We start from the raw sequence: 27,183 nt of genomic DNA on the forward strand, positions 1-27,183 counted from the left end.
CAAAACATCTATTAACGGCATCGGGATTGACTCAGTGTTTTGGGATCTATGGGGTATGGGCCTCTTGGAGATCACCGAAATAGCATTACAGGGGAAAATGGTTTCGTGGATCCCCTAAAAGGGCCTGGGGTTTCCAGGTATCAAAGTAGTGATGAAATAATTGCAACCCCTGTTAGAGCCCAGGACAGTCCAGTAAAGGGAATTCCGATGGAGAATCTACAGCTCCGGGAAAAATCCAAAGAGGATGAAAAGAAATGCCCTGAACACTGCCCTTGTGGAGCACCAGAAACCACTGAGGGGGCATTGGGTAATCACAGGGTGGAGCATCAATCAGAAACTGAGATGGGATAAAACCATGGCACGCCAAAACAGGAAGGGACTGTGTGATGGGGAAACAGTAGCGGCCAATACGGAACAAAACAGGAGGGAGGGGTATGAGTCTAATATCACACCGGACCATATATGACAAGTTTTAGAGACACGCGGGAACAATTAAAAACCCAGACTACATGTCCCAGAATGCTACACCAATCAACTATCACCTCGGACAAAACAAATCTAAGAGACACGAGAGAAAAGACACAAACTACCTATCCCAGAATGCCCCAACGGATACATAATCAAAACAAAAGACAGAAAATGGGAATAGAAATTAGACAAGGAAGACGAAAAAGCATGTTTCCATATAATGGGGGTTCCGGGCAGTCGGGGGTTAAATACAAGGCTAACTCTGTGAAGTTGAAGCTGGGAGGGGGTGAATTAGCCTCAGGTGTAAGGAGCCCAGGGCTGGGAACGCCCAACGCTAATTGCTGGGGAGGAGACACACCGGTGTTAAAAGCATCAGAAAACAGCTCAACTTGTCTCTCAATTTGCAGGAGTGGAAGGAGGCTGACAGAGTGGACTCGGAATGGTACGAGGCCAGTACCCCATATCGGTGGGCGTATTAGAGGGAAAAGGAAGTCGCACCGGAGTGTCCCATACCGGTCCTGTAGTCAAATCCGACTGCACAGCAGATGAAGACGCCTGAGTCACAACAGCGTAAAAAGGAATATTTGTTTATTTACTGAATTCCAGCCCGAGGCCAGTGTGGAACGGCTGGCTCCGGAACCCTGCCGTAGAGCTTGGACAAGAAAGCTCTGAACCATTCAGGCGTGTGGACGGAAAGCGCTCGAGTCCTGAATACATGATGCTTTAAGAAGCGGATTTTATTCCAGGAAATTTTAAGGTACAAATGGCTGTTTTCGAACAAAGAAAGGCTGCCATGCTTGTGTTCTCCACGTTATGTTCTGCAATTAGTTGGAATAATACCTATTTGAGTTGAACTTTACGAACTTCAATTGTGGACAAGCAATATTGCAATCCTTGAGTTTGTTTTTTCGAGCAGCCTGAAAGACCCTTTATTTGTTTTGCGCAATGAACTTTAACTGAAGTTAATTGGCTAAGGAGAAGACCGGTTGTACCCATCCATTTAACCATTGGTGTGCTGTAAGACTAAAATACTATTGGTTACCTTACCTTCTTGTCTCTGGCTCACTACTTTACAGACTGCCCCGAATATTAAAGAAAACAGTTGTACCTTACCAGAAAAAGCAAATGAAAACTCTCCACGGAAAGAGATTATCATAATTATAGATGGCCCCGAATGTGCTAAGGAAACTGTTGAACAATCACTAACCCTAAATGATTCGTCAGAGGGCATATGGAAGAATGTAGGCCCCTGGGAATCTGTAGACTTGGAACAATTGGAGAATGCACGCCAGGAATTTGTAAACCCTGAAGTTATAAAGTTCAATCAAATGGAAGCCTTGCAAGGAGAATCCACAATAAAGGATATTTTCATGCCATATATGGAAGAATATCCATACCAGGGGTGCAAATCTACGCCGCGACTGGAAAAATAAGCAAAATGAAGAGAGTATCAAGGACTTTGAAATCGGCGGCGATAAAAGGAGGGAAAACCCAATAAACACTCTTGATGAAGATTTGGATGTGAATAGGGACGAGAGGGGTGAAGAGCAAAACTTGACTCCGGAAGCGAGGTTACAACCATTTGGGAGTCCAAGTAGAAGTGAAAGTATAAACATGCCAGCGGTTAATTTGAGCAATTCAAGGTTGGCGAATAAAATTATGCACGATATCACAATATTGACGGGGAAAATTGAAAGAGAGAAAAGGAAAAGCTTCTCCTTTATAAATGAAAAGATTGCTGCTCTTGACAAAGAGCAGGCAAAATGGGGTGTTTGGGAGAAAAAGAGCAAAACCAAAGGCTGACCCAGCCCCATCAAAAACAAACTGCCACTCAATCGACTCAAACCACGTCAGTAGTTGGAGAAAGGCCGTTTCTAGAAGGCATGACTAAGGAGCAAGCATCACAGTCAATTTAGTTTAGTTTAGTTTATTGTTTTGTATAGCGCAACCTGGCCCTGGGGCAACTGGGCGCTTGACATGGTTACAGGTAACAGATAATATATACATTACATGGTTGTTGTAGTACAGGGAAATCGTTACATATGCATGATGTTTATAGTACATGTTATTAACAGTTTGTGAGGTTCGTCATGAGACAGGGATATGCAGAGTAAAGAGAGCAAGTAAACATATTTACAGAATAATTACATCAAAGGTGGTTACTGCAGGTTGTGTTGGCTAAATATAACTATAAATATATGTACAAGTGTCTCAAGTGAATGGAGTGAGTGTGTTTAGGTTTCTTTGGCGATGAGCCAGGTTTTAGCAATATGTCTAAATCGGTGGAAGGAGGGTTCGGTTCTGAGAGCAAGTGGTAAGTGAGTTCCAGAGTTTGGAGGCAAGCACTGGGAAGCTTGCGCCACCAGCTCTTTGGAGCTTGTGTCTGGGCACATTTAGGCAATGAGTTTGGGCTGATCTGGTTGGCCGAGATGGGATGTGAAGAGTGAAGTTGTTGGCAAGGTATTTGGGGGCTTGGTTGGAAAGGCACTTGTGGGTGAGGGACAGTATTTTGTACTCGATTCTTTGGGGTATGGATAGCCACTGGGTAGTGCTTCTCAGATCTGAAATATGTTCGGTTTTTGGTATATTCAGGGCTGCTCTGAGAGCAGTTTTTTGAACAACTTGCAGCTTGTCAATGTTCTTTTGTCTGGTGCCGAGATAGAGTGCATTGCAATAGTCTACTTTAGAGAGTACTAAAGCTCTAGCAAGGGTTGTGCAGTTGGGTGTGGATAGGTAGGGTCTGCAAGCGTTGATAAGCTTGCTTGTGTAGGCGGTCGAGGATGAGATGGCATTGATTTGTCTAGTCAAAGTGAGGGAAGAGTCGAGGTATATTCATAGGGTTTTCACATGGTTGGATACAGGGATGTTATTGCCGTCAATGGTGAATGTTTGGTAAAGTTTGTCAAGGTTGTTGAGCCTGGGTTGGGAGCCTAAGAGAAGTTCGGTCTTGTCGTCATTGAGGCATAGTCCTCAATAGTGATACTTGCAAGATTGAAAGGCTAATGGATACTGCTCACATCCAAAATGTGATCATGGCATCTCTAAATATTACGATTACTCCATTCTTAAAACTGTATGAAGTGATAAAGGACTCTTTGCAGGACGTGGCTTGTATCAACATACAAATTAAAGAAGCAAATATGGAAACTAAAAGTTCCCTGAAGAGACTAGAAATAAGAATGGACAAGGAAGCAGAGTTAACACAAATCTGATAAAACCGACTAAGTGATTTATCAAGGAAAGATGCAAATGATAAATCACTATTGATGGAGGCAGTTTTAGAGGATTGCAAATGGATGAGAAGCCTGTGTAAAAAGGAAAATCTGCCTGACATGTTGGGAAAGAAATTAAAGGCCGGAAATGGTCCAATTAAATTAAATCAGAGAAAAGGGGCTCAATCCAAAGAAACAGGCCAATACACTGAGGCAGTAGTCTTGATTTCCCCACTAAAGCACATAGAGAAAAGAGGAGATCCCCCACCCAAATCAAATTCCTCAAATTTTGCAATCTTTGCAAGCGCTACTACTAACGCCCAGGGTCCTAGGGGGGAACCTGGGGACAAAAAATCTGGATAAAGAAATAAAATCAAACAATGAAACCCGAAAACAGAAAGCTAATGGCTCCAGGGATTTCCTGAGAAATAGAAGAACGTCACCAAGAAGGGAAAGCCTTCAAAGTGCCAAAAAACCCAGAGTTAGCCCCTCCACCTGATCCCATGGCAACTGATACTACAAAGGCTGCCGAAACAGAAAATGAGGAAGGGTCAGAAATGGAATCAAATGCCGATCTAAGTGACCTCAGTGAAATTATGGACAAAAATAGGGAGGATGAGGAGTGGGAAAATATTATTAACCTGATTGGCAGGTTATAGAAAATTGGGAAAAAGACCCCCAGGGAGCGCAAGTTAATGATCCAGAAATGCGGAGAAAGCAAAGAGGCAAATTGACAATGGAGGAAAAGACTGAGGATACCAGGGCTGGTCCATTAAAGAATAGACCCAATCGAAAGGAACATAGAGATGATACCTTGTTCAAAACAATTGAACAAAAGAGGAAGATACATGTAAATGAAGATCGGCAAGAACCAACTCAGCCGGAAAAGCTTTCCTCATTTTTTTGATTTTTTTTTAATTCTGGGAACGAAAAATTGAAAAGGACCAAAGAAAAAAATCTACAGTTCAAAGCTTAAGGAGAGATAGAGCAACAAAAGGATGGTATGTAAAGTTACAAATAACATCAAAAAGCCCTAGAAGAGTATTATTAAACAGGAAATATGTGATGACACTCTACAATCAAATCTCAACCTTACGCCATGTCTCGACGGACGATATAAAAATTGTTGAGTTTGTAACAGAAAAGCGTTTGGATGAGGTGATATTACATCTAAATTCAAATAGGATAAAGCAAAAATAGTCGGAGGCCAGTGACATTCTCAAAAAAAGGGTTTCCGATTAGAAGCGCTGGAAGAAAAAGTTAAGCAAGTTGGTATAGTCTTGAAGGAAAAATAAAAAAAGGGTGAAAAGGTAATACACAAAGAGGGGAAAGACGATAAAAAGGAAGGGAGGGAAAAATACAGACTCATTCCAGTGAGCTAAACCAGAAAGGACCAAAGAGAGAACCCAAAAGCCTTGCCAAGAAGTCAAAAGAGAAGAAATACCTAAAATAGGTAAAAGTGCTGTCTGGTTAGAACATTGAGGTTCTCAGAAAACATGAGTAAAAGCAAAAGCCATTCTAATGAAGGAAAAAAGAAGACTGATGATTGGACATGGATGGCAAACACCCTAACCACTAAGAACAAAAAAAATATTGTTTTGTAGGAAGCAATACCCTGGAATGGGTAAACTCCTTTACAATAAAGAAGCAAGCAAATAGTGACCACAGCCTATTGGAAATAGAACTAACATGGAAAATAAAAAACACACCAACGAGAAAGGGGGCAGAGGAAATGGAAGTCTCATGGGGAAGAAACTGACTAAGGATAAAAAAATCAGTCGATACCAAAGTTGGTGGAAAAATATAACAATGCTATAGGAAACGGTGCAGATGGGGTGGAATACAGATGGACGTTAGAAGCTTTTGAGGTTAAGTATGATCCCAACAGAATCAAAATAATCAAAAGAAAATATGCATATAATGAACTCTTAGTCATTAAAAGGAAACAATACAGAGCTGAGCTGGCACAAATAAAAAAGGGAAACGCTTTGGAGAAAGAGGAACAACTGAGGAAGTGTCGGCAAGCCTATTAAAACTGGCTACGCTCCACAAGACATCAGAGAGCCCAGGAAGATGCAGAAAAAATGTTAGCCGCAGTGACAACGAATAATACACAAAGCCTATGCGATATAATAAATAACAGGGACCTCTGCCAATCTGCAATAGGTGTAAATCAGGTCAAATTGGATTAACCACTATAACACTCTATATGAGGAAAAAAATGAGATAATGGATACAGAAAAAGAACATGATGGAAATCCCTGGGCAATTGAATTTGACCGTGAAGACACCTTAGGGATGATAAAAAAAAATTAAGTTCCTCTAGGACAGCGGGCCCCGATGGCATCTCAAATAAGATGCTTAAGGACAATAGTGAAGAATGGACATATTTAATCTGCACATTGTTTCAACAAATAAGACTATCCAGACAAATTCCAGCTTTTTGGAGCGAGGCCTTCATCGTGCCAATAAATAAAAAAGGGGACAGAGGCAACCCCAGAAATTATAGGCCGATAGCTTTGCTGGATTCAATAAGCAAACTATTTGCATCCATTTTGTTAAGAGATCTGAAAAAATGGGCGCAACAGGCTGACATCCTGGATAAGAGGCAAACGGCTTTCATTAGTGGTGTAGGTACTTCACTAAACCTGCTTTTATTAAATCTCATGAAAGCAAAGGCCCTAGAAGAAAAAAAAGCCATCTATTTAGCTTTTATAGATCTCGAACAGGCGTTCGATGGGATAAACCGCGACTGCCTGTGGCTAAAGATGAAAAGTTGGGGATGCCCAGTCAACCTATTGGAAGCCATCCAAGCCCTGTATTATAACACCACCATACAGGTTCAAGAACAGAAAATGGAGCGGTGACAAAAAAGATCAGAACATCTCTAGGGATAAAGCAGGGATGTGCCCTGGCACCCTTCCATTTTTGTCATATATATGGCCGATATGGAGATCTCACTAGGAAGGGTCCGTGTTTTGCCCCCAAGTTAAATAGGATTGAAGTGCCTTGGGTGCTATATGCCGATGATGTGGTATTTGCTGACCGAACGCCCATCGGGCTTCAGCTACGGATAGAGGTTTTCAAATAATTTTTTACAGAGAATGATATGAAAATAAACATAAAAAAATATCCATGGTATTAATAATTAAATCCAGTTGTGGAAAAAAAATTGTAAAGAAAAATGTTGTCTGGTCATTAGATAATGAAAACTTGGAGGTGGTGGATACAACATTATATCTAGGAGTGTGGATAAATAAAAAAAAACAATGAAGACGGACAATATGCATTGATCCAGGAAAAACTAATGACTCTGACAAACCAGGGGCTTGTTGTAAACCGAAGATACGGAAAGTTTTCTTTGATGCCTATCTTAAACTTTTACAAACAAAAGGTGGTAGCCATAATAACCTATGGGGCAGAGGCATTGCTAGCCCTTCGTTGGGAAAAGTGAGGCATATGCAAGGCATATTTCTGGCAGAAAATGTTGACGCTGCCGAACTCGCTGCCAGTGGAATTAATAAGAAACGAATTAAGGCTGCAATCCCTGGTCTCAATCGTATCATGGTAAACTTTGTCTCTCTACCAAAAATGTATCCTTGACAAACCACCATCACCTTTTGACATCCTAGCCCAGACATGCCAGATGAAGAGAGACAAGACACTCCTAAATTGGAAGACCAAATGTAAAAGACTCTTGGAGCAGCTTAATATCTCGGAAGATATCTTGAAGTATAATCCCAATAAGGCAAAAAGAACCATCCAGGAAAAGGATTGGGAAGAAACTCAAGATAAGAAATTGGAGAAAAACATGTGTCACAATCTCATATGGGAGCGGAAACATTGAATATCCCCCCCCCAGCCCCTTATCTGATGAAGTTCCCATCATATCATTACAGAGACCTGCCGTTGCGATGTAGACTGAACACCTGGGCCTCTAGAGAAGTAAAATGGAGGAGAAAGGTAATAGAAAAGAATAAATCGCACTGCAGGTTCTGTGAAAATAAAGACTCATTGGAGACTATTAGACATGTCATGTTAAACTGCCCAGCATTGGGTTTGAAACGCCTGACTGAATTGTTACGTGGCTGAAATTTCTCCAGAGAGAGGAAGAGTATTGGGAAAGACTATTGACAGTGGAAAAAGGTGGGGCGAACAATTGATGCCCTGAAATTTGTTGAAGCCTTGAAATTGGGCTTGGAGCTGGAAGGATCCTGAGAAAGAAGGGAGTAGACTAGATTATAGTAATCTGCTATTTAAATGGCCAGATAAGAAAGAGAAACAGTCCTAGTCCTTAACAACAAGGTCATGTACTTAAGTTAAGGAAATGTGAAAAATTGAAATGTTTAAGGTTTAATTGTTTAACCAATAAAACATTTTTTAAAAAAAGATTGAGAACACTTCTTTGTTTTTTTGGATTGGTAAACCTATGTACTGATACTCTCATCTGCATGTTCACTAGTTATCAATCACGTTAAATCACGCACATGCATGCACTAAGTTTCTCACTTAGTTAAAACATCCTGACTATGTATTCGACTTTAGAATAATCATGCTTGTTTGCTTAATAGATGGAAAAAAATGACAGAAAGACAGAATTGTGTTTAGACAAAGTAGGATAGGCAGTTCACTGTATGAAACCAGCAGCAATCTGTGTGTGTTCTTAAGTGCAGTGAAATGGTGTGCAAGTACAGTGGGGATTAGTGTGAGTGTACTCTAGGTAATCTACCTTTGACAGATCCAGGACCACCTTCCAGTGGTAAGGTAGACTGGAGGTTATATACAGTAAGACGAAAAGTTGTTAACGGAAGCGATCAAAAAAAGGTGTCTGCTGGCTGTCACTACAATATGTGCATGGACCTCCTGTTTGTCTCAAATCCACCATGGCTAGCATTCAGGTTGCAGAAATGCGTACCTGGTACAGGAATCCACAAAACCAGAAGGGTCATGTTTGTTTATTGCATTTTGGACATTCTCCGATTTGGCCCACTGACTGCTTGGTTACACTCAGCCAGCTTTCTGTCTTCATATATTTGGCTCTAAAGGATATGTTCATAGAAGCCCTTTGAGCGTGTAGGAATAAGACCCGATTTCAGTTGCTAGTATTTGCTTGTGGTGCACATTTCTCTTTAGTGCTTTGCTGTTTTTGTGCACTTTTGTTCCTCCTTAACACATTACATGCAGTATTTTAGGCGATTGTTCATTACACTGAAGATGGTTACAATGGTCACAGGTACCTGAATACTTGATGTCAGCAATTCCTCCTTTGAATTCATTGGCTACATAGTCAAAATGGTAGTTAGGATTGTTAGGGGCAATCCAAATGTATCTGTGAATCTTAGTATTGTATATATTGAGAAGCATGATACATGTAGTGATCTCACAAGAGTCCTATTAATACTTTGTTGACATGCCATCCCTTAGTAAGATGTTTATTGTCCTCAGATTTCATAGACAGCTTTTTTTTTTTTTTTCTCTGCAGGAAATTAATACGCTGCAGTGGGAAATAGAATTTGAGCACAATAGAATTAAAAACTTGGAAGAGTCTTGGAAAGAAAAATATGACCGGTATGTATCCTAGTGAAGCAAAGTATCACTATTTCTTATTCGCACCAGCCTCCCCTTGACAGTTCATATCACAATTTGAAACTTTTTTTTCTTCGATGTGCGAGTCCTGAGATTCTGTTTGCAGTGCCGAGCTGTAAAAGTGTCAATTCACTATGTAATTTCCACTGTACCGCATTCCTTTGCCTCTTCTAAACACTGAATGCTTCTTTTCTTTGAAGTCTGTTAGGAAACATTCCTGTTCCTTAGTTTGGCCTCAAATTTCCAACACACTAAGTCCTTGTTGAGCATCATGCAATATCTTGCTATTTCCTAAAAACATGTAGCAATTTCAAAAGAGCCTGTGATTGCAGTGATCTCCGTTTCTGCTACCCCCTATATTCCTTTCTTTGCACCATATAGTGGGATATGAAACCTTTTGGATTGTTTCCTCAGTTGTATTTGTAAATTTCTTCTCTATCCTCACATCTGTTTCTTGATTGTTATTTTGCATTTGAGTTAATGTCTATTTTGTTCTCATTCTCTGGACAGGGACCATTTCTATGTAAGTTTTATTTGATTTCTTTTAAAAATATCTGATAAAATACCCTTTGTAAGATGGGAATTTCTTCCTAGTAATTTAAAAACTAAAATAAAAAGTTTGTTTTGGCTCCTTGTGTGGTCTGTAGAATCGACTTTTCAAGAACTGGTGAGCTGTGGACCACAATGAGGTGTGGTAAGTCTACTATGCCTCTAATGTAGGCGAAGGGACACATTATGCCTCACTCAGTTAAGAGCTGTTTGTACCAAACAGTGTCCATGATTGTTTATCTCTGGAAGAATGCTTAATCCATGCCTTTTCAATAATGGAGCAAAACAAAAAAAAATTCTAGGTAACTTTCCACATCAAAACCATTCAAAATATTGGCTGCCTTTATATGGATGACACAGTATTGTATTCTGGCTTTTTAAAAAAAAATATGTTACTTATTTTTCAATTTACAAAATGAATACTATGCGGCCACTGCACACTGGCAGAAGTCCCCCATACAGACATTGTATTCTTACATGTATGTCCTGCCTCCCAGTTCTGATGTTTTCTGAGTGACTTATGCCACTCCCAGGCAGACCCAGCCGTTATAGATTCACTCCAGATGTTACTTGACCAAACCCCTAAGAAGTCAGAATAAGGGAAATCTGGAGTGGCATTGATTCCTCCCTCATGAACGCATATACTTGAGTCAGCTGAGACATGGATGCTGCAGTCCTTATTTGGTGAGGCTGTTAAGTCCAGCGTCCAGTGATGAATTGCCTTCCGTGTTTGCAGCAGAGTGGGCTCCCCATTCCACGTGGTGCTCTCATAAGATGACAGCCGTCTCTATCTCTCTCTCCCTGATGGTTGGAGATCACTGCAGGAGATGACTGACACGAAGCGCCCTTCACAAGAACAAAAGCTGTTGCCGATGTGCACCTAAACAGCTTGCATCATAGCCACTCAGAGGAGATCCTGTGGAGGGTGAGGCAGCCCATTCGGAAGACAGAAGCCTGAGGTTTGGGGACCTGGTCCAGGAGGAGGGCCACGAGGAACAGTGCATGGTGGTGGAAGTGACTGGGGGGGCGGTGTCTGGTGATAGAGGATACCTGGCGTCCGGAAGAGACATCAGAGGAGGCCCTGAATTCACTGAGATGCTGGCCCCTCCCCTGAGCTGTGATCACAAAGTGGAGAGATGCTTGGTTCGTTGACAAAGCAGTGTGCCTTTGGGTGTACCCAGTGCTTAATTTGTAAAAAAATAAGTGCCAGTGCCCAAAAATATTGGCCCCATAATGTCGGGCGCAGCGCCGCCCTCAGTGCAGGCGCGGCTCCGCCCTAAGCGCGCGCGCGCCTGCCACCCCAGTTCAGTGCTAGACCTACCTAGATCGGCCCACCACCAGCCCATCACAAAGCTGCTGCTCCATGTCACATGTTTGGTGCTGCAGCAACTGCTGGCACAGGCTAGTAGTAAATACGCAACTAAGACATGCTCCTCCTGTAACTGCGCCTCGATGCCCCCCAGCTGTGAGTGCTTTAAAAATGCAAATAAATAAAAAAGTGTAGTGAAGTGACTCCCAGCCTTCTTAGGTTGACTTGCTAGGTTTATTACTATCATTACAAGCAGTCAATCAATATGTTACATATAGGACAATAAAACACTGGCAGCCCATCACCCAGGCCTCTGGCTGAACAACTGATCAGGTTAGAACATTCACCCATGCATTCCATCACTCAGGCATAAACACTCCACATGACATCACAACATTCCTTCTGCAAAGCCAAGCCATACACAACAAAAAGCATTCTGTTTCAGTCACTGTTGCACTGTATTTGTCTCTACCCCATCTCCCATCTGACAGTCTGTTAAAGTAACCAAGTACTGTTAATCGGTTACCTCCAGGAAGAGCACCCTCCCTCAGCCCGTTCTTCAGTCACCTCATCCAGGTGTTTTGTGTGATCAATTTACTCTCAAGCCCTTATCAGTCATCGCATCTCATAAATGCATCCCCCTTCACCCTTCCTTCAAGCATGAGCATGGCGTTGTATAACTTGGAAAAAGTCATTTCTGCAAGATGTTGTGAAATCAACAGCCTGTGCTACTTCTGCTTTAGGGCCTCTTTCCACCTTAACACATATTAAAAAACTAAATATGTTTTATCACCCAATATTCAGGAGCCAGAGGAGAATGCATATTCGGATACCTCCTTTCCACTGACATGTTCTTGACATACTTCACTAAACTTCGGGTGTAACAGACGCCCACTTCCCTATCTGAGGATTCCTATCTGAGGATTGCATGTGCTCTCATTTGGAGCACATGCTCGGAGCGTATTGTACCCAGGTTAAGGGGCCACATCTGGTGTATAAACCACACATCAGGATATAAAACATGCGCTGGAATTATGTAAAGAAATGACCGCAAAAGACGGTTGAGAATTATACACGAATACTCAACTAGTGCTTTTATTTATGACGACAGATTAGTGGGCATATGCACCATGTTTATTCCCGTCTAGTTTCCATGTGTGTATCTTTAAGCCTGAAAAGGGATTTCAGAAGTTCGTCATTGCATTGGCTTTTCTCATGAAGTGCAGCCAGTTCGGTTTCGGCCCAATACGTGCACCGTTTCGGGTCCCCTCGCTGAAGCTCGTTTGTGAACTAATGAGGCTGATAACATTAAAAGGAAGAACGGAAACACCCAGGCAAAAATTCACAGTTCATGTTTTGCTTAGATGAATGCTATCCAGGGTCGGAATGGGGCATACAATTGTCTCGAGTCGGGCTCGGCACCAATAAAAAAGTGGCCAAAGTTGCAAACGACAATTCATTCTTTTTGTGACAGAGACTAGTGGGACCACGCTGCCGCCGGTGCCCTGCCCGGTCCTGGGCTTTGTCCTTCCTTGCCTCAATCACTTAGGCTACCTTCCGTAGGGCCACCACCACCACGGCCATGCTGAGCCTGATGATGACAAAAATAGGTGTGCGCCGCAGCGGCCATGTGGAAGTTAAGATTTTAAAAGAAAAAACGTATATTTGGGCGGATGCGGCCCATCACTTTCAAAGTGATGGTCCACAGCCGCCACTCAAAATAAGTTATTTCTTTTAAAACCTACCTTCTGTGGGGTGGGGCCCCGGCCACCGGCCCCACAGAAGGTCAGGTTTTCAAAGAAAAAAGTAAAAAACATACTTTTGGGCACAATCCACGGGCCCGGCCACCCGCGGCAGAATCATCCGACTCAGTCTGCGGCAGCCGGCAGCCCCTGGTCACAGAAATTGGCCTGGGCCTGGCACTGACTGCATTCAGCAGCACACTGCACACAGGTCACACAGACAGAAGCCCGGGCGCGGATGGGCCCCTGGTGGGGTCCTGACTCCTGGGCAGTCAGGACACCACCAGGGACCATGCCGCTGCCCGGGCCCCAACCTGGGCCTTCCTTGCCTGATCACTTGACTGCGACAGCCTCCGGCTGCACCGCACGCAGCAATAAGTGACTTAACTGCTTTGCCAGCTGGGACTTGGTCTCCTGTCGGGGCCTCCGGCTGGGGGGGGCCGGGTGCACACACTGGCACCCGCACAAATGAAAAAGCAGGCAGAGGGGGCCCCAGGAAGCAACTAGGGTGCACCACGCAGTGCAGCAGGGCAGGCTCTCTCTCTCACAAGTCAGGACCGACGACGCCACGCCTCGACACCTTCACTTCACAGTAACTCGTGAAATGAAGGTGGCGCTGCGCTGCCTCCTGTGGCAACAACAACACGTCACCATGTAATTTCACTGGCTCAGATGAACAGCCAATGAAAACTACCATTCTGTTGTTACTATGCAGTATTTGATACATTCTGTATAGTAACACAGAATGTGCAGTTTTCATTGGCTGTTCATCTGAGCTAGTGTTTGTAACAGTTTGTTGTTCATTGGTATTGCTGGCCCCTCCCAGGCCTGGCCAGCCATGGCCTTCAACCTGCAAGCACGAGAGAGATCAAGATCAGAATGACAAATCCCAATGGGCCTCATTCCGACCCTGGCGCTCACGGAATGAAGGGTGCAGTACGGGACCGGCACCCTTCATTCCGTGAGCACCGATTACGAGGTTCCCTTTGCGGGACCCAAACCAGACGTCTGGTAAAACCAGACGTCTTTTCCGGGTCCTGCGAGGGGAAGAGGGAGGTAATAATGGGCCACTTGTAATGTGCCCATTATTACCTCCCTCCCCATTCCCATTGAGCCCTAGGGGGGCTCAAATGGGAACGGGGAATGGTTCCTGCAAGGAGGAATTACCGGGTCCTCCTATGTCAGAATGACCCGGTAAGTCCCCATTGCAGGAACCCAGTAATGGAGTCCGGTTTGGAGGCAGCCATGGTGCTATTAGCACCATGTCTTCCTCCAAACTCGTAATGAGGCCCCATGATTTATAATCGAAGCAAAGCGAAGTGGAAGAACAAACAAAGCAATGGCACATGCGCTGGCTCCGCATGAGTTCCGGTCCCCAAAAAAGAGTGCCGGTGTTGGGCACTGGCAACCACCCCCACAAATTAAGCACTGGGTGTACCCTATATTTGGTGTAGGTGCTCCAGGTGTTTGACCGTGGTGACATTCATGTGTGCTCTTTGGCTCAATTCACTGTTGGCATCTCCCTGCTGATGGTGGCCATCCTTTTCCCATTGAGGTCACTGCTGATTGATGACTCAGGTTCATTGATCCCACAGAAGAAACAGTGAGAGTTAAGAGTAGGAACCATTGCTTGTTCCTGCATTTCATGAAAAAAAGGTATGAACAGAGGGACCTGAGGGTATGCTGGTCACAGGCTGCTGGCCAAATGCGTGATAGCGGATCCAGTCTGACAACCTCTCAGTCATGCTCTGCCACATCATTCACAACAGATTTTCAAAATTGAGTGCAGCATTTTCAAGATAAGCTACCAATAATTTCAGACACAGTTTAAACAGCTAGCTGAAGGCCTAGCAAAAACAATCTCAGGTATTCAAACAGAGATTCAATTAATAGAGGAAATAGTCCCTGTCAGCAAAGTAGTGTTGACCTCTTAGTAAGATGAAATCTCTGTAAAGATTATAGCTCTAAACTGAGGATGTCTCAAATGTGAAGACCTGAAGAATCGCTCACACAGAGATAACTTATGCATAAGAAATGTAAAGGAACAGACGCAGGGTTTGGATGTCATTGTATACAGACCCTATTTGGGCCCATGCTTGGCCTGCCTAACCATAGAGATATAGCCCTTGAGTGTGCACACCAAGTTGGTAGACTGATCCAGGAACCCGGGTGCAAGACCAAGAGATAGTGTGAGGAAACTGTCGCATCGGGAGAAGGATGGGGAGGACGACCAAGGGGCTGACTGGCCTGTGTCTTGGAAAAGGAAGCTCTAAACCCCAAGGAATACATCATCTAGGATGAATTGACCAGAGAACTAAGAGTTCAATCCTAAATACTGGTTTATAATTATAGTTAGGACTTGTGATTACACAAGCCTCAAAACAAACCGAGTAGAAATTAAAATGCTTTCAATATGATTGTTTCTTCTTGAGTGTGACCGTGGTATGGAGATTAACTGTCTTAACGCTGAAAATGTACTATTATTGTTGTCTGTAAGCCTTTGGCAGTAATATGTGTAACGCTCACCTGGTATCCACAGGGACGCCACTCAGCCTGCTCGGACCAACCACGATCTCGAACCCTTCCCTGGAATCCGTTCAACTGGGGGCCTGGGTCTGGAATACAGGATATCTAGTTTTAGCTTAATAGTCTCAAGTCGTTTGACTCCCACTGCCCTTGAGGACCAAACCTTCCCCTATGTCCTCTCCTCACCTTGTTTTCTTGTATAGGGTGCTCTCTGTCCTGCTCTTCGACGCAGGGGTGCGTTGGTTGAGGTGGGGGCTGCGCGACCTAGATGCTTCACTGGTGCGGCCCCTCCAATGAGTTTGGGCTTGCTGTAACTTCAGCCCGATAAGGTAGGTTGTTTGTTCTTGTGGAATCGCCCTTTTCTAGTCTCTTGTGCTCCTTAATGATGTCTCCCCTTCTTCCCTAGGTGTTGGTAAGGGGATCGGGATGGTGTTGTGCTGCTTAAGGAAGTTGAGCGCTGAATGGTGAGTGAAAATGCAATGTGTGGCGCGCTTCGCTTGTCTTTATGCTGACCTATGTCTCTCTTGTGCCTAACAGGCTGCTGCAATGTCCCAACACAGCTGCCGGTGAGAGAATAAATTGCGGTAAGTAAAGCGCGAAGTGCAGCGCCTTATTGTCCTTTATGTGCTAACTTGAGTTGTGCTTTCCCTTGTAGGTCGATGGCGTGCTCCAGAGCTGAAGTTACCAAGAGCGACTCAGGTAAGCTTTTGACTGTTCTTGCTGTGTTTAACGAATCCGAATACGAGAATGTTTACTAATGTTCTTTCTCTCTCGTTCCTTTTCTTTGCAGGCCGCAGCGTTCCGGAATGAAGGTGACGCCGCCGAAAATACTGTCTGCTGGATCAGAAGAAAGTTGGATGGAAGCAGGGTCTTCTCTGTACGGTAAGTATAATATTAATGCTGTCCTTGTTCTTTCAGGTGCGCGGATGCAGAGGAAAGGCGAAGGCCTACAGGAGACCGATCCGAACACGGTGCATGTCACGCTGCAGGCGCAGAGTAACGCAAAGCGTGTTTCTCTGCCCGGGTGTGGTTTTTATAGCCTTCTGGTATCCCAGGCATCCCTAGGTTGGACCACACCCAAAAGGCTAGACCGCATCACTCGGTACATGGAACTGAGTTCTGTGGGGGCATCCATATTGCCCCAAGTACAATGCCAATTCCCGCTCCTCATCAGTCTTCTGCTTTATGTATGAGCCTGGCACCACAGGTCCATGTGGGGGATGGTGGTCTGGCTCCAGTGCGTTGTCTAGGGGGCTAGGGACAGGGATCATGACAATATGGGTGTCATCTACTATTCTATATGTTATAAGATGTTCAGACTGTGTGGTTACTGCCATCAGGAGGAACTTTCCTCTGGAGACGCCCATAGTGTCAATTCACACACACTAGCTCACATTTCTTATTGGATAAGGGTTCATTTGTTTTTTGTTTTCAACTTAATTCTTGGATATGCTACAAAGTCTGAATCATTGTTAATTACTTCATTAACGTTTATCCAGGGATAAGATTGGTTCTGGGAAACTCAACGGACCTCTCTAGTGACAGTGGTCAGTATGGGAAGAGGAATGTAGATTGTAAGGCACAGGCAGTGATACACATTAGTCTCTATATGCGACCATTAATGATACACTAATAATGCAATGGTGAAAATAGTTTGCTGGAATGAGAGGTCTGAACACCCTGGCGAAAATATCAAAGGCTCTGGAACACATACTTAACATCCATCCAGATATTGCGGTTCCGGAGGAAAGCCTTTTGAGGAAAACAGGATTAGTACAGGTTGAAGAATACATGGTACTCCCAGATTTGGAAGGACTCTTTATCGGGCAAAGTCGTGGGAGTCCCAATAGCATTCCATAAAGAGTTTTCTTTTGCACTGGTTGGAATGGCTTGACCGCTCATCACAATCCATTTCTCAAACGAAAGAGTAAGAGACTGCATATTCTCCAGAAGGACATAAAAAGGTGGTTACAGTAGTTGGTAACATGTCAACAGCTAATATGAAACACCATTTGCTGTATAGACGCATTACAAATACCCAATAAAAAAATGAATCCTAAAATTCTGCTGAGCAAGATCAATCCAAGGTACAGAAGAGTGCTTACCTAAGCTGCAATGGAATGCATCTGATCTCTGTAGACATCAGCTGAGCTGCGCCCAAGGAAATATGATGAGAGCGAGAGATAGAGACAGAGTGGGCTACAAACACCCTTCTCCCCGTATGAAGGAAATGGGATGCAGGGATGAGCTACCACCCCAAAGGGAAACCAGAACAAAGAGCACCAAAGTGAGTGGTATGCAGAAAGGTAGTTGAAATAGCGGCAAAAGGGGTTAATGGAACAGGAGTGAGGGAACTACAAAAAGGATCAAGAAGAGAATGGTCCAAAACACTAGGAAGCTCGCAAGGACAAAAACACGTTGTCAGGCAACTAAATAACGAACCGAGAATGTCAGTGCTTGGCCAGGAATTCACTGTAAGAACTAAACTCCTCATTCTCTGTTCAACTAATCCAGAACAGGACTGCAAGACTTGCCCTTGGCATCAAGCCCTGGGACCGTATCTCTCCAGCTCTGAAATACCTCCATTGGCTCCCACTGGATGCAAGGATTAAATTCAAAACCCTCTGCATTGTCCACAAGGCTTTCTGGGGCCTGGGTGCAAAATACCTTCAGCTATCCCTCCGCAAATATCTCCCCTCCCGAGCTCTTCACTCCTCTACCTCTAACTCCCTCAGGGTCAGTCGTTTTTCAAAGAAACAAGCTGGGGGTAGATCTCTGTCTTCGGCTGGGGCCTCCTTCTGGAACAGCCTCCTTGCCACTCTAAAACTTGAGGAGAACCATCTCTGGTTCCGGAAGCACCTCAAGACCTTCCTCTTTTCTTCTGCCTTTGCTCCGCCTCTCCCCTGCTGATCTGTTCTCTCTTGGCACCGTGCACCTGGCCACCCTCTGTCCTCCGGGCCCAGGTACCTGCTCACCCTGCCACCTCCCGCACTACCTCTGGGCCACCCCTGCACTGGGATCTGTATCTGTACCCATACCGCCCACCCCTTATCTTCCTGCACTTATCAGACCTACCCTGTATGCTGCCTTAAACCTAGCACTTGCCAATTTCTGGCTGCGCTACCTCTGTTTGTTGCCTTTATTATTTATTTATTTATTTATTTATTTATTATAATTGATCTGTTTCTCCTTTGCTTCGCACTTTCCACTTCTCCCCCTTCCATGCACTTTTCCCCTCCCCCTCTCCCATGCACATTCGCGTTCTCAATGTCACTGGGCCTAGTAAAATTGTTGTTTTGTTCTCCCCTGTTTCCCTCCCTTGCCTTGTTGTGCTCTGAAACACGTGTACGAGCGCGATAGAAATATAATATCAATATCAATTCTGCCTGAACATGGCCTGATACGACACAAGCCATTTTTAAGTGAACTCTGATCCTCTTCAGCCCTGAAACACCTAATAAGCCCATGTACACTTTAACCCAATTTACAGTGCCCATTCATGCCACCACGTGTACTTTCCAATTGGGTCAGTTATTACTCTTCTCATATGTACACCAAACTCGTCGGGTGTCTTAGTGTGATCCCCAATCTTCACATCTCCGTACCCCACCTTCCACCCTCCCGTTTGTCCCATTGCATGTTCTGCCCTCTCCTTCCTGTGTGTTTGAGCCACCACTCACACTTCATTCCCATGTATTTAATTGACTCCCTCTCCGCTTGTGTGAAAGTTGTCCCAAAATGTATTTGTGTAAGTTAACCATTAGTACCCCCTTACCTGCCATTCTCTTTTCGCGTTGGCTAACATGCAGGCTATTGAGCCAGTGCATCCTGCCGCTGGACACCACGCCTGACCATGCTGCTGCCTGCCAGCTTTGCCTCTTCATGTAGCAGTAACACTTGTCTCTATTTCTCGCTGCCTTCACTGATCTCCGTTTCTGCAAACTTCACTCTCCCTTTTGCCCTAGTCTGATGCCATACAACATTTCTTCCTCTTCTGTCTAATGAACGGCCCGTTCCCTCTTACTCTTGTTGCCAGCTCACCATAACACATCAGAGACGCACTGTGCTGGCCAGTGCCTGTTTTGTGTGGCCCAAGAGATAGTACCTCTGGCCTCTGAGCCTGCACAGTGGGTACTAATAGCTGTTTATGGCTCATTCAGGGGCTACACTGCTGGTAATAGCCCTATGAAATACGTTCTTTACATGTCAATGCATATGAGAAAAATTGGTGTGCATTTTGGAGAGAAATCTTTAGAACCAAAAGTGTTGATGTGAAGTGAATTGAGAATATTTTCCTGGTACATGAAATGCAAGGTTTTGGGTATTATTCAAAGTGTGTATATCATAGGTGCCTTTCTAGTTCTAAAAGGTAGAGCCTCCATTACACCCTTATTATGCTGAGTCCCACCATCTGGAATAGATCTCTGTCATGTAAACGGGATGCAAGTGGGAACATTACAAAGTTGGATGTGTGTGACATCTCTGGCTTATTAGAGGTGGCCAGGTGAAAGAAGGCTTCTGTTGATTATGCGTACGTTTCATAGTATCTAAAGTTATTCACGGCGAGAGATGAGCCAAAGGCTATGCAAGTTAACATTGGCTCTCCTTTAAGTAGATTTGCCGAGTACGCAACTAAACTCTGTAACAGGTGATGGGTGATGATAGAAATAGCAAACACAATGAGAATTATTTAATGTCTCAGGAGCAACGCACTCCTCTTGGAAACATGACAACGCAGAGCAGCATGGGTTCGATACCTGGGCTTGGAGGCTGGAGTGAAGTGTGATATAAAACACATTTTTTTAAACTAGAAACTAATAAATACTAAAAATAATAGCAATTGTACCTTTATCAGTAAATCATGGGGGCAATTGTTTGTTCAAAAATATAATTAAGGTTAATTCCCCGAATCATTTCAAATCTGTGACTTTTGGAAAATATTCTAGAAAATGACTAAACAAATACAATAATTTTGCGTGGCGTTGTGTTGAGTGGCAAACTTGGCTTGAAGGCGACAAAGACAGAATATTGGCACCTCTCAAAAATGTAATCTTTCCACTTTTAGAAGCAAAGTTCTCTGAATCAGGAGTTATTCACTTGCAACATTCAACATTAGGAGTGAAGAAAGGGCTCTAGACAGGAGCAAATCAGACAGAAGACAAAGCAGGATGCAAGTTCCTTTAAAGAATAATGTTTGTTTTAAGCTGATTGCTGACAATATCTGATGAAGTCTCAATAATTTTGGATCAGCTTGACCAATGATGAAAGTGTACTAGGCAGAATCTAACACTGCCAAAAACTGAAGAAGTCAACAAGGTTTTCACATCACGTTGTGCTATCCTGTGGATGTCTCTTTAGGAGTTTCAGGAATCTTTTAAATGGATGCTAGTGCAGCAGGTGTTAGTGTTGTATAACGAGAAACTGGAATTCGTGAAACTGGCAAGATTACGCCTGCAAGTATCCAAGCAAAGGAACTGCAAGAGGCCCTGGCCCAAGCTACTCCTCACTGATGAGCCCCAACAAGGGCAAAACATGTTTGGGGATGCTTGTGGTCTCGTGCAGAAGGGATGTGGCCTAGCAGTTCGGGCTGGACTGCCCCTTTTGGGGTGGGGCCAAGCCTGATTTGCATATGGTCTTTCCCCTTCTGTAATGGCTTGGCAGGCGGATAACGGTGGTTTGGAGGGTTGCCCTGAGCATTGCCAGTTGTTAAGATGTATTCTAAACCTTCCAGCCATCACCTCTTTGTTTTTGCCAAGAGGCAGTGAAGCCACACTCGGGTTACGTAGATATCCTCCCTGCCCCTCTCAAACTTGATCCGGACCACCTGAACTTCCGGAAGCAGCTCAAGCCCTTCTTTTTCTCTTCTGCTTTCTCTCTCTCCCTTCCCTGCTGACCTACCTGCAAGCTGCCACAACTGCTTGCTTGGCTACCCTCAGTCTCACTGGGTACCTGGCTCCTCTAAGATCAGTATCCCCTGCACTGACTCCGGGCCTACGTGTTTCGGTGAGTGGGCACAGGGAAATGTCTCCGAAATTGGCTGGAAATGAAGACAATTCTCAGACATTTCGCTCTGGCCACCCACCGAAACACACCGCCAACAACACATGGCCTACCTTCCCGCGTCCCCACACGTGTCCCGATGAAAACGGTACCTCACATGTGTGGGTGCACCTACCGGGGGCGCAAAAGGAAAAGGGTAACCCACTGGTAACCCCAAGCCTTTCGGCACATACCATTTTGTTCATGTGGGCAACCTACAGATTTGGGCCTAGGGTGTCGAAGCCAGCAAGGGAAACAGGGAACCCCATGCATTTCCCAAAAGAGGACACCCGTGGGAATACACAGTGGTCTGCCTTGCGCAAATTGCCCCAGTTTTTATTAGCCACAATCCCTGACAAAGTGTGATATTTGGTAGGGAAAAAACACAATGTTCACTTTGGGGTTCTGGGTAATAAATTCTGTGCTTCTGAATTCGACCACCTTAACATGGGTGCAAGCTGGGCTGCTAGGATGTACCTTTTCACGTCCAGGGCTCCCAGTCCTCCAGTCCATGGTGGTTGGAGGAGGACCGATCTTTGGATCCAGGTTTTTTTTGTGCCAGATAAAGGCAATGATCTCCTCTTGTAAGGTTTTAATTATCTTGACAGGTATCATTATACGGAGGGAGCTAGCGACATATAATAACCGAGGTATGACTATCATTTTAACTGTAGCTATCCTGGCAAACCATGAGAGTTCTTGCGCGTCACACCTATGCAAATCCTCTCAACGCTTTCCAGAGAGGTAGGATATTTACCCCGTATAATTCGGGCTGACTTCTTGTTAGCTTTATCCCCAAATATTCTATTTCTTTATCTTCCCAGGACAGCGGGTGACCCATACTCAGTTCTTGGATTTCATTCCGGTTATCTGTTATATTGAAGGCTTTGGATTTGTTCAAATTAATCTTGAACCTCAAGACCTCTGAGAATTCCTGAAGTCTAATCATCATTCTCCGCAGGGTCTGTTTTGTGTCTCTCAAGAAGAGCAAGATATTGTCCACATAACGTCTAGTTTAAGTGTCCCTGCTTTAGATTCTATCCCCAGAATTTCTGGATGTTGCCTGATTCTGGCTGCTAAGTGTTCCATCGCCATGGCAAAAATCAGGGGCAACAGTGGAAAAGCCTTGGCTGGTCCCCCTCTGGATTTTAATCTGTTCTGTGAGTTTCCCATTCACCATGAATCTTGTGGATGGCAATTGGAAATTAGCCAGTACCATTCGTCTGAATGCCGATCCACATTTCCCAGTACCCGTTCTAAGGACCCTCAGTCCAGGCTATCAAACGCCTGTCTCGCCTATAATGCTGCTATAGAGAATTTCTGTTCAGTTCTTGTGCCTGAATCTATCAGATCTATAGCCCACCTGATGTTGTCTTGTGTGCGTCTCCCCAGTATAAATCCCGCCTGATCTTCGTGTATAATCCGTGGTAATACTAACGCCAATCTCCTTGCGGGGATTTTTGCGTATATTTTAGCATCGCTATTTAATTAGAAAATCGAGTTTTATCTTTCCCTGGTTTGGGGATTAGTACAGTGATTGATCTACCCATGTCCTCTGTTACCATTCCTACCTCTCTGATCTTATTAAATAAGCACGTCATGGGCATCAGTAGTTGCGTTCTAAAGGTCTTATAGTAGCCATTACCAAACCCATCTGTTCCTGGTGTTTTATTGGCGGGTAACGTAGCTATGGCTTTGTTGACCTCCTCCATTGTGATAGGCCTCTCCAAGGCCTCCCTTTCTTCTTCGGTCAGGTGTGTCAGATTCACCTTCTTAATATAGGTTGTTTGGAGGATTGGATCCAGCTCCTCTCGCTTTAACAGAGTCACGTGGAACCTTTCCATGATCCTAATTTTGTCGTCCTCTCCCACATGCAGGTTATCCCCTTCATCTTGTAAGTGTATGTTGTGATTACGGGTTTTGGCCTTCTGCAGTTTTGCTACAAGTAAGCGGTTAGCCTTGTCTCCCTAGGTATAGTATATTTGTTTGGTGTTCAGCAGGGTTTGTGCCAAGTGCTCTGTTATATGTTCCTCCATTTGAGCCCTCAGTTTTTGCAGGGCTCGTAATGAACGTGCGATTGTTTGGTCTTATGCTGCGTTTCTACCTTTTGTATCTCCTTTTCCAATTCAATTTGTGTTAACTCTCTTCCTTTGGCGTAGAGGTAGTTTGTGAGATGAATTCCCCCCTCATCACTGCCTTCCCCGCGTCTTATACCACCTGCCAATCTACCTCTCCGGTGTCATTCTCAGTAAAGTAGTTGGTTATTGTTTTTTCCATATGAGCTTTAAGTGCAATGTACCGCTAAATAGTGGGTGTATTCCCTGTCGTTATTATGGAAGAATCTCCATGTTTCTATTAGGTCCAGATCGCGAAAGAATTTGCCCTGGGCCTGTTGATGCTTTTAGTCGTTGTTAGTAGGGGGTAGCGTTTTGTCCAGGCTTCGGTCCATAACACAATTGAAATCCCCTCCGACTACTACCTGGCCCTCATACCAGCCGCCTATTTACTGCAGCACTGTATTCAAGAAAATGTCCAGTCATCTGTCTGGGTGCTTATAGTGGCCTTGATCATTTCTATGTCCCCGAGCCCAGATTTTACGGTTGGTTTACTTTGACTCTTTTTTGTTTTAGACAGTCTTGTCACAACCTGCTTACGGGCTATTTTGGGGCAACTCAGACTGGCCCTCTCTGATATTTTTTTTGTGTGAATTCTTTGGAGGAGAACTTAGACCATTAATGAAGCCATTTGCGCCCACGTTTTTCAACTTTTTTGTCTTGATGTTCTTTGATTTATTTTCCCCCGCTGGTTCGCAATGGATGGGGCACTTACAAATGCGTCCTTTTATTTCTTTTTTTTTGCTCGTCTTCTCCCCCTTGATGTTTGATGGGCACTCTCTTTCCAGGTACTTTCCCCTCAGTTTCAATCTGGACCTCAGGGGGCTTTTGTCCTCTCTGGCAATATTTTTATCATGAGTAAAAGCTTCTGCCACATGCGCTAGCCAGCAAAATTCCTCTAATACTGACTCTCAGTGCGGGGTATCATCGAAGAGATTGATGGCGGCTTCATCATCCACTGACGATACAGTTCTCGACCCTTGCAACCTCTTCCAATCATTAGACTGTAAAAGGTCAGAAATCAGGGATTGAGTTTCCTTTCCACCCACAATTAAGTCTGTAAGGGTGTTTTTAATTCCTAATATTTCTGTATTTTGGTATTGATCCCATCTGTTACAGTTGTTAATGCTGATGCAACTGTTGTGTTTATGGCATTTCTCAAACCCACCAACAAAAAGTCACATTGCTCAAGTTCTTTCGACATTTCCAGCAATATACCCGAGTGAGATTGTACCTCACCTTTCATTGTTTCAAAAACTCTCACCAAAGAGTTGAGAACAAAATTCATGGCAACCAAAGTGACTTCCTTAGGGCTTGCCCCATAATTCAAGTTATGAGGTGGGGTATGGTTCGTACAATCATTTCCTCTCTGATTGGGATTGTTTAATTCCTGTCTAATTTCCCTTAATTTGCATTCGTGGGAAACAGCAAATTTACTTGACTATTTAATGGGATGGGGGACCGATTTAATCCCTGTGAATAGTCAAAACCAGGTGTCCCTATATCCAAGAGTTTATTCACCACTGGATTTTTTTAATCCATAGTATGAGTGTTCCAATACTCCCAGATCAAAAACACCCATGCTCCTGTGTCTCTGCCTACAGAAGCACTGGTTGATTTTCTTCTTTGATTTTCGTTGCCGTAAGAGTGAAGTCCTTCCTGCTTTTTAATGTAGAGTCCAAAGCTACAGCCCTGTCATTTATGCCGCCCTGTGGCCTTTGGTCCTTTTCCGAGTTATGTACTTGTGCGCAAGACACCACTTCCTGGCCCGCAGGGACACCTTGCTGTAATTGAGAAGCAGACTTGTTTTCCTGCATTTGAGACTGTGTTAAAAAGGAGCCCTTCCATTCTGGAGCCCATAGATAGTCTGTTAAGGGCTCCGTAAATTATATCTGGTTGTCATTGTCAGTTCTTGAAGTTAGCAAGCCTTAATTGCTTCTTTCTTGAAATAAATGTATGGGGCTTGTAAGCAGCCCTTAGATTTATATGGCTGGATGGGTTATCTTGATCACAAGATCTGGTTGGGTTATTCTTGTAGAGCATCCATGAGGTTCAAAGGCTTTTTGCCAGCAGTTACCTCACAGGTGGTTTTTTGGTCAAAGCATTTTCACCTTTACCCGCAGAGAAAAGTTCAAATGACTACCGCACCACACATGCATCTTCATCTGCTTTTGGAATTTAATTAAGTTCAAAAAGGCTCAATTCCGCTTAGGCAACAAGATCTCTAAGAGATTTCCTCACCTTAGTCCATTAAAAACTAGCGGACACATGGGCAGCTGATACACTACGCCACGCTCGGCGCCGGTGTTGGCGTAATGTAGCTTCTTTCCCGGGTCCGCTTCCCAAGGTCCACCTCCTGGGGTGCGCCTCTCCTTCCAACGTTCAACGTGGCAAAGTTGCTTGAGATTGTCCCGCAAATCCAAAATATTGCAAGTTTGCGTGGAGGCACAATTGCGAGAGTATCAAGCACCAGTAACACCTGACACACTACGCCACACACTGCGCCAGTGTTGGCATAATGTAGCTTCTTTCCCGAAGTCCGCCTCCCGAGGTCCGCCTCCTGGGGTCCGTCTCTCCTTCCAACATTCAACGTGGCCAAGTTACTTGAGATTGTCACGCAAATCCAAAATACTGCAAGTTCGTGAGGAGGCACAATTGCAAGAGTATCAGGCACCAGTAACACCTGACACACTATTCCACACACTGCGTTGTTCTTTTGTTGATGGGCATTTTATATCCTATGCGCCCTGTCTTGGATAATTGTCCCTCTTCTGAGTCACCCAAAACATGTTGGAATAGTGCTTGGACATGCTCCTGCAGCTCAGATTCTAAGATCGCTGTTGGTATGCCTCTAAGTCTGATGTTATTGCTTTGCGATCTATTTTCGTTGTCCTCTTGTCTGGCCACTACCCAGTCCATTTGTTGTTCCACTGGGTCCATTCGTTTAGCTAGTTCTCCTTGTTCGTATTCTTGTTCACATAGCGTTGTTTCCGTTTCCTCAACTCTATGTTCGATTGCCGATACTTGTTTGCTCAACTCTGTGATGGACTTGGTGGGGCCAATGACACAGTCTTTGATTTCCTTCTTTATCTCTGCCAGCATGTCCTGCAGGTCTGATCTTCTTGTGGGCGGTTCTTCGATTTCTGCGACCCAGTCTGAGTTCTCCGGTGATTGCATTTGTGCTGCAGTTTGTGTTTGTTTCTTTGCAGGGTCTTGACTCTGCATCGTAGCTTTAATGTCCCCTCAGAGCAGGCCTTTCATTTTGCCTGCATATTTTGCCATTTTATCCAAGGAATACCTGTCTCCGTTCTTGTCCTTTTCCAACAACTGTTTCTTTGCAGTCTTCCTTCCTCTCTTCTGTTGCCACTCCACTGCTGCTTCAGGCTTCCCAGTGCCACTCTTATTTCACCCCCGGGTGGAATTTTAGTGGGAGGGGACTTTCTCAACTTATCTGGGATTTGCCTCTATTTTCAGTCTTTGTGCTACTTGCAGGGGGTATTTAATTCATGTCCACGCTCCTTCATAGATTGTGTTTGCCTGAATGGTAAAGGTGCTCCTGCCCAGCTTCCTATGGGTCCCTCAGCTTGTCTGGCTGGCAGATCAGGTTGTTTCCTTTGTTTTCTATAGGCTATCTCCAG

At 44.3% G+C, this 27,183-nt stretch overlaps 1 protein-coding gene across 2 annotated transcripts in view; it reads left to right on the plus strand.

The window, feature by feature from the left end:
* CCDC125 (coiled-coil domain containing 125) overlaps positions 1–27,183 on the plus strand; it is a 1,024,365-nt gene that overhangs the window by 453,224 nt on the left and 543,958 nt on the right. For both annotated transcript variants that reach the window (XM_069627541.1, XM_069627542.1), the window contains one exon: positions 9,163–9,248. In XM_069627541.1, coding sequence (XP_069483642.1) covers positions 9,163–9,248 — 86 coding nt within the window. The remainder of the gene's footprint in view (positions 1–9,162; positions 9,249–27,183) is intronic.

This window comes from Ambystoma mexicanum, chromosome 6p, assembly GCF_040938575.1.
Source record: "Ambystoma mexicanum isolate Mex_15411 chromosome 6p, UKY_AmexF1_1, whole genome shotgun sequence".
Lineage (NCBI taxonomy): Eukaryota > Metazoa > Chordata > Amphibia > Caudata > Ambystomatidae > Ambystoma > Ambystoma mexicanum.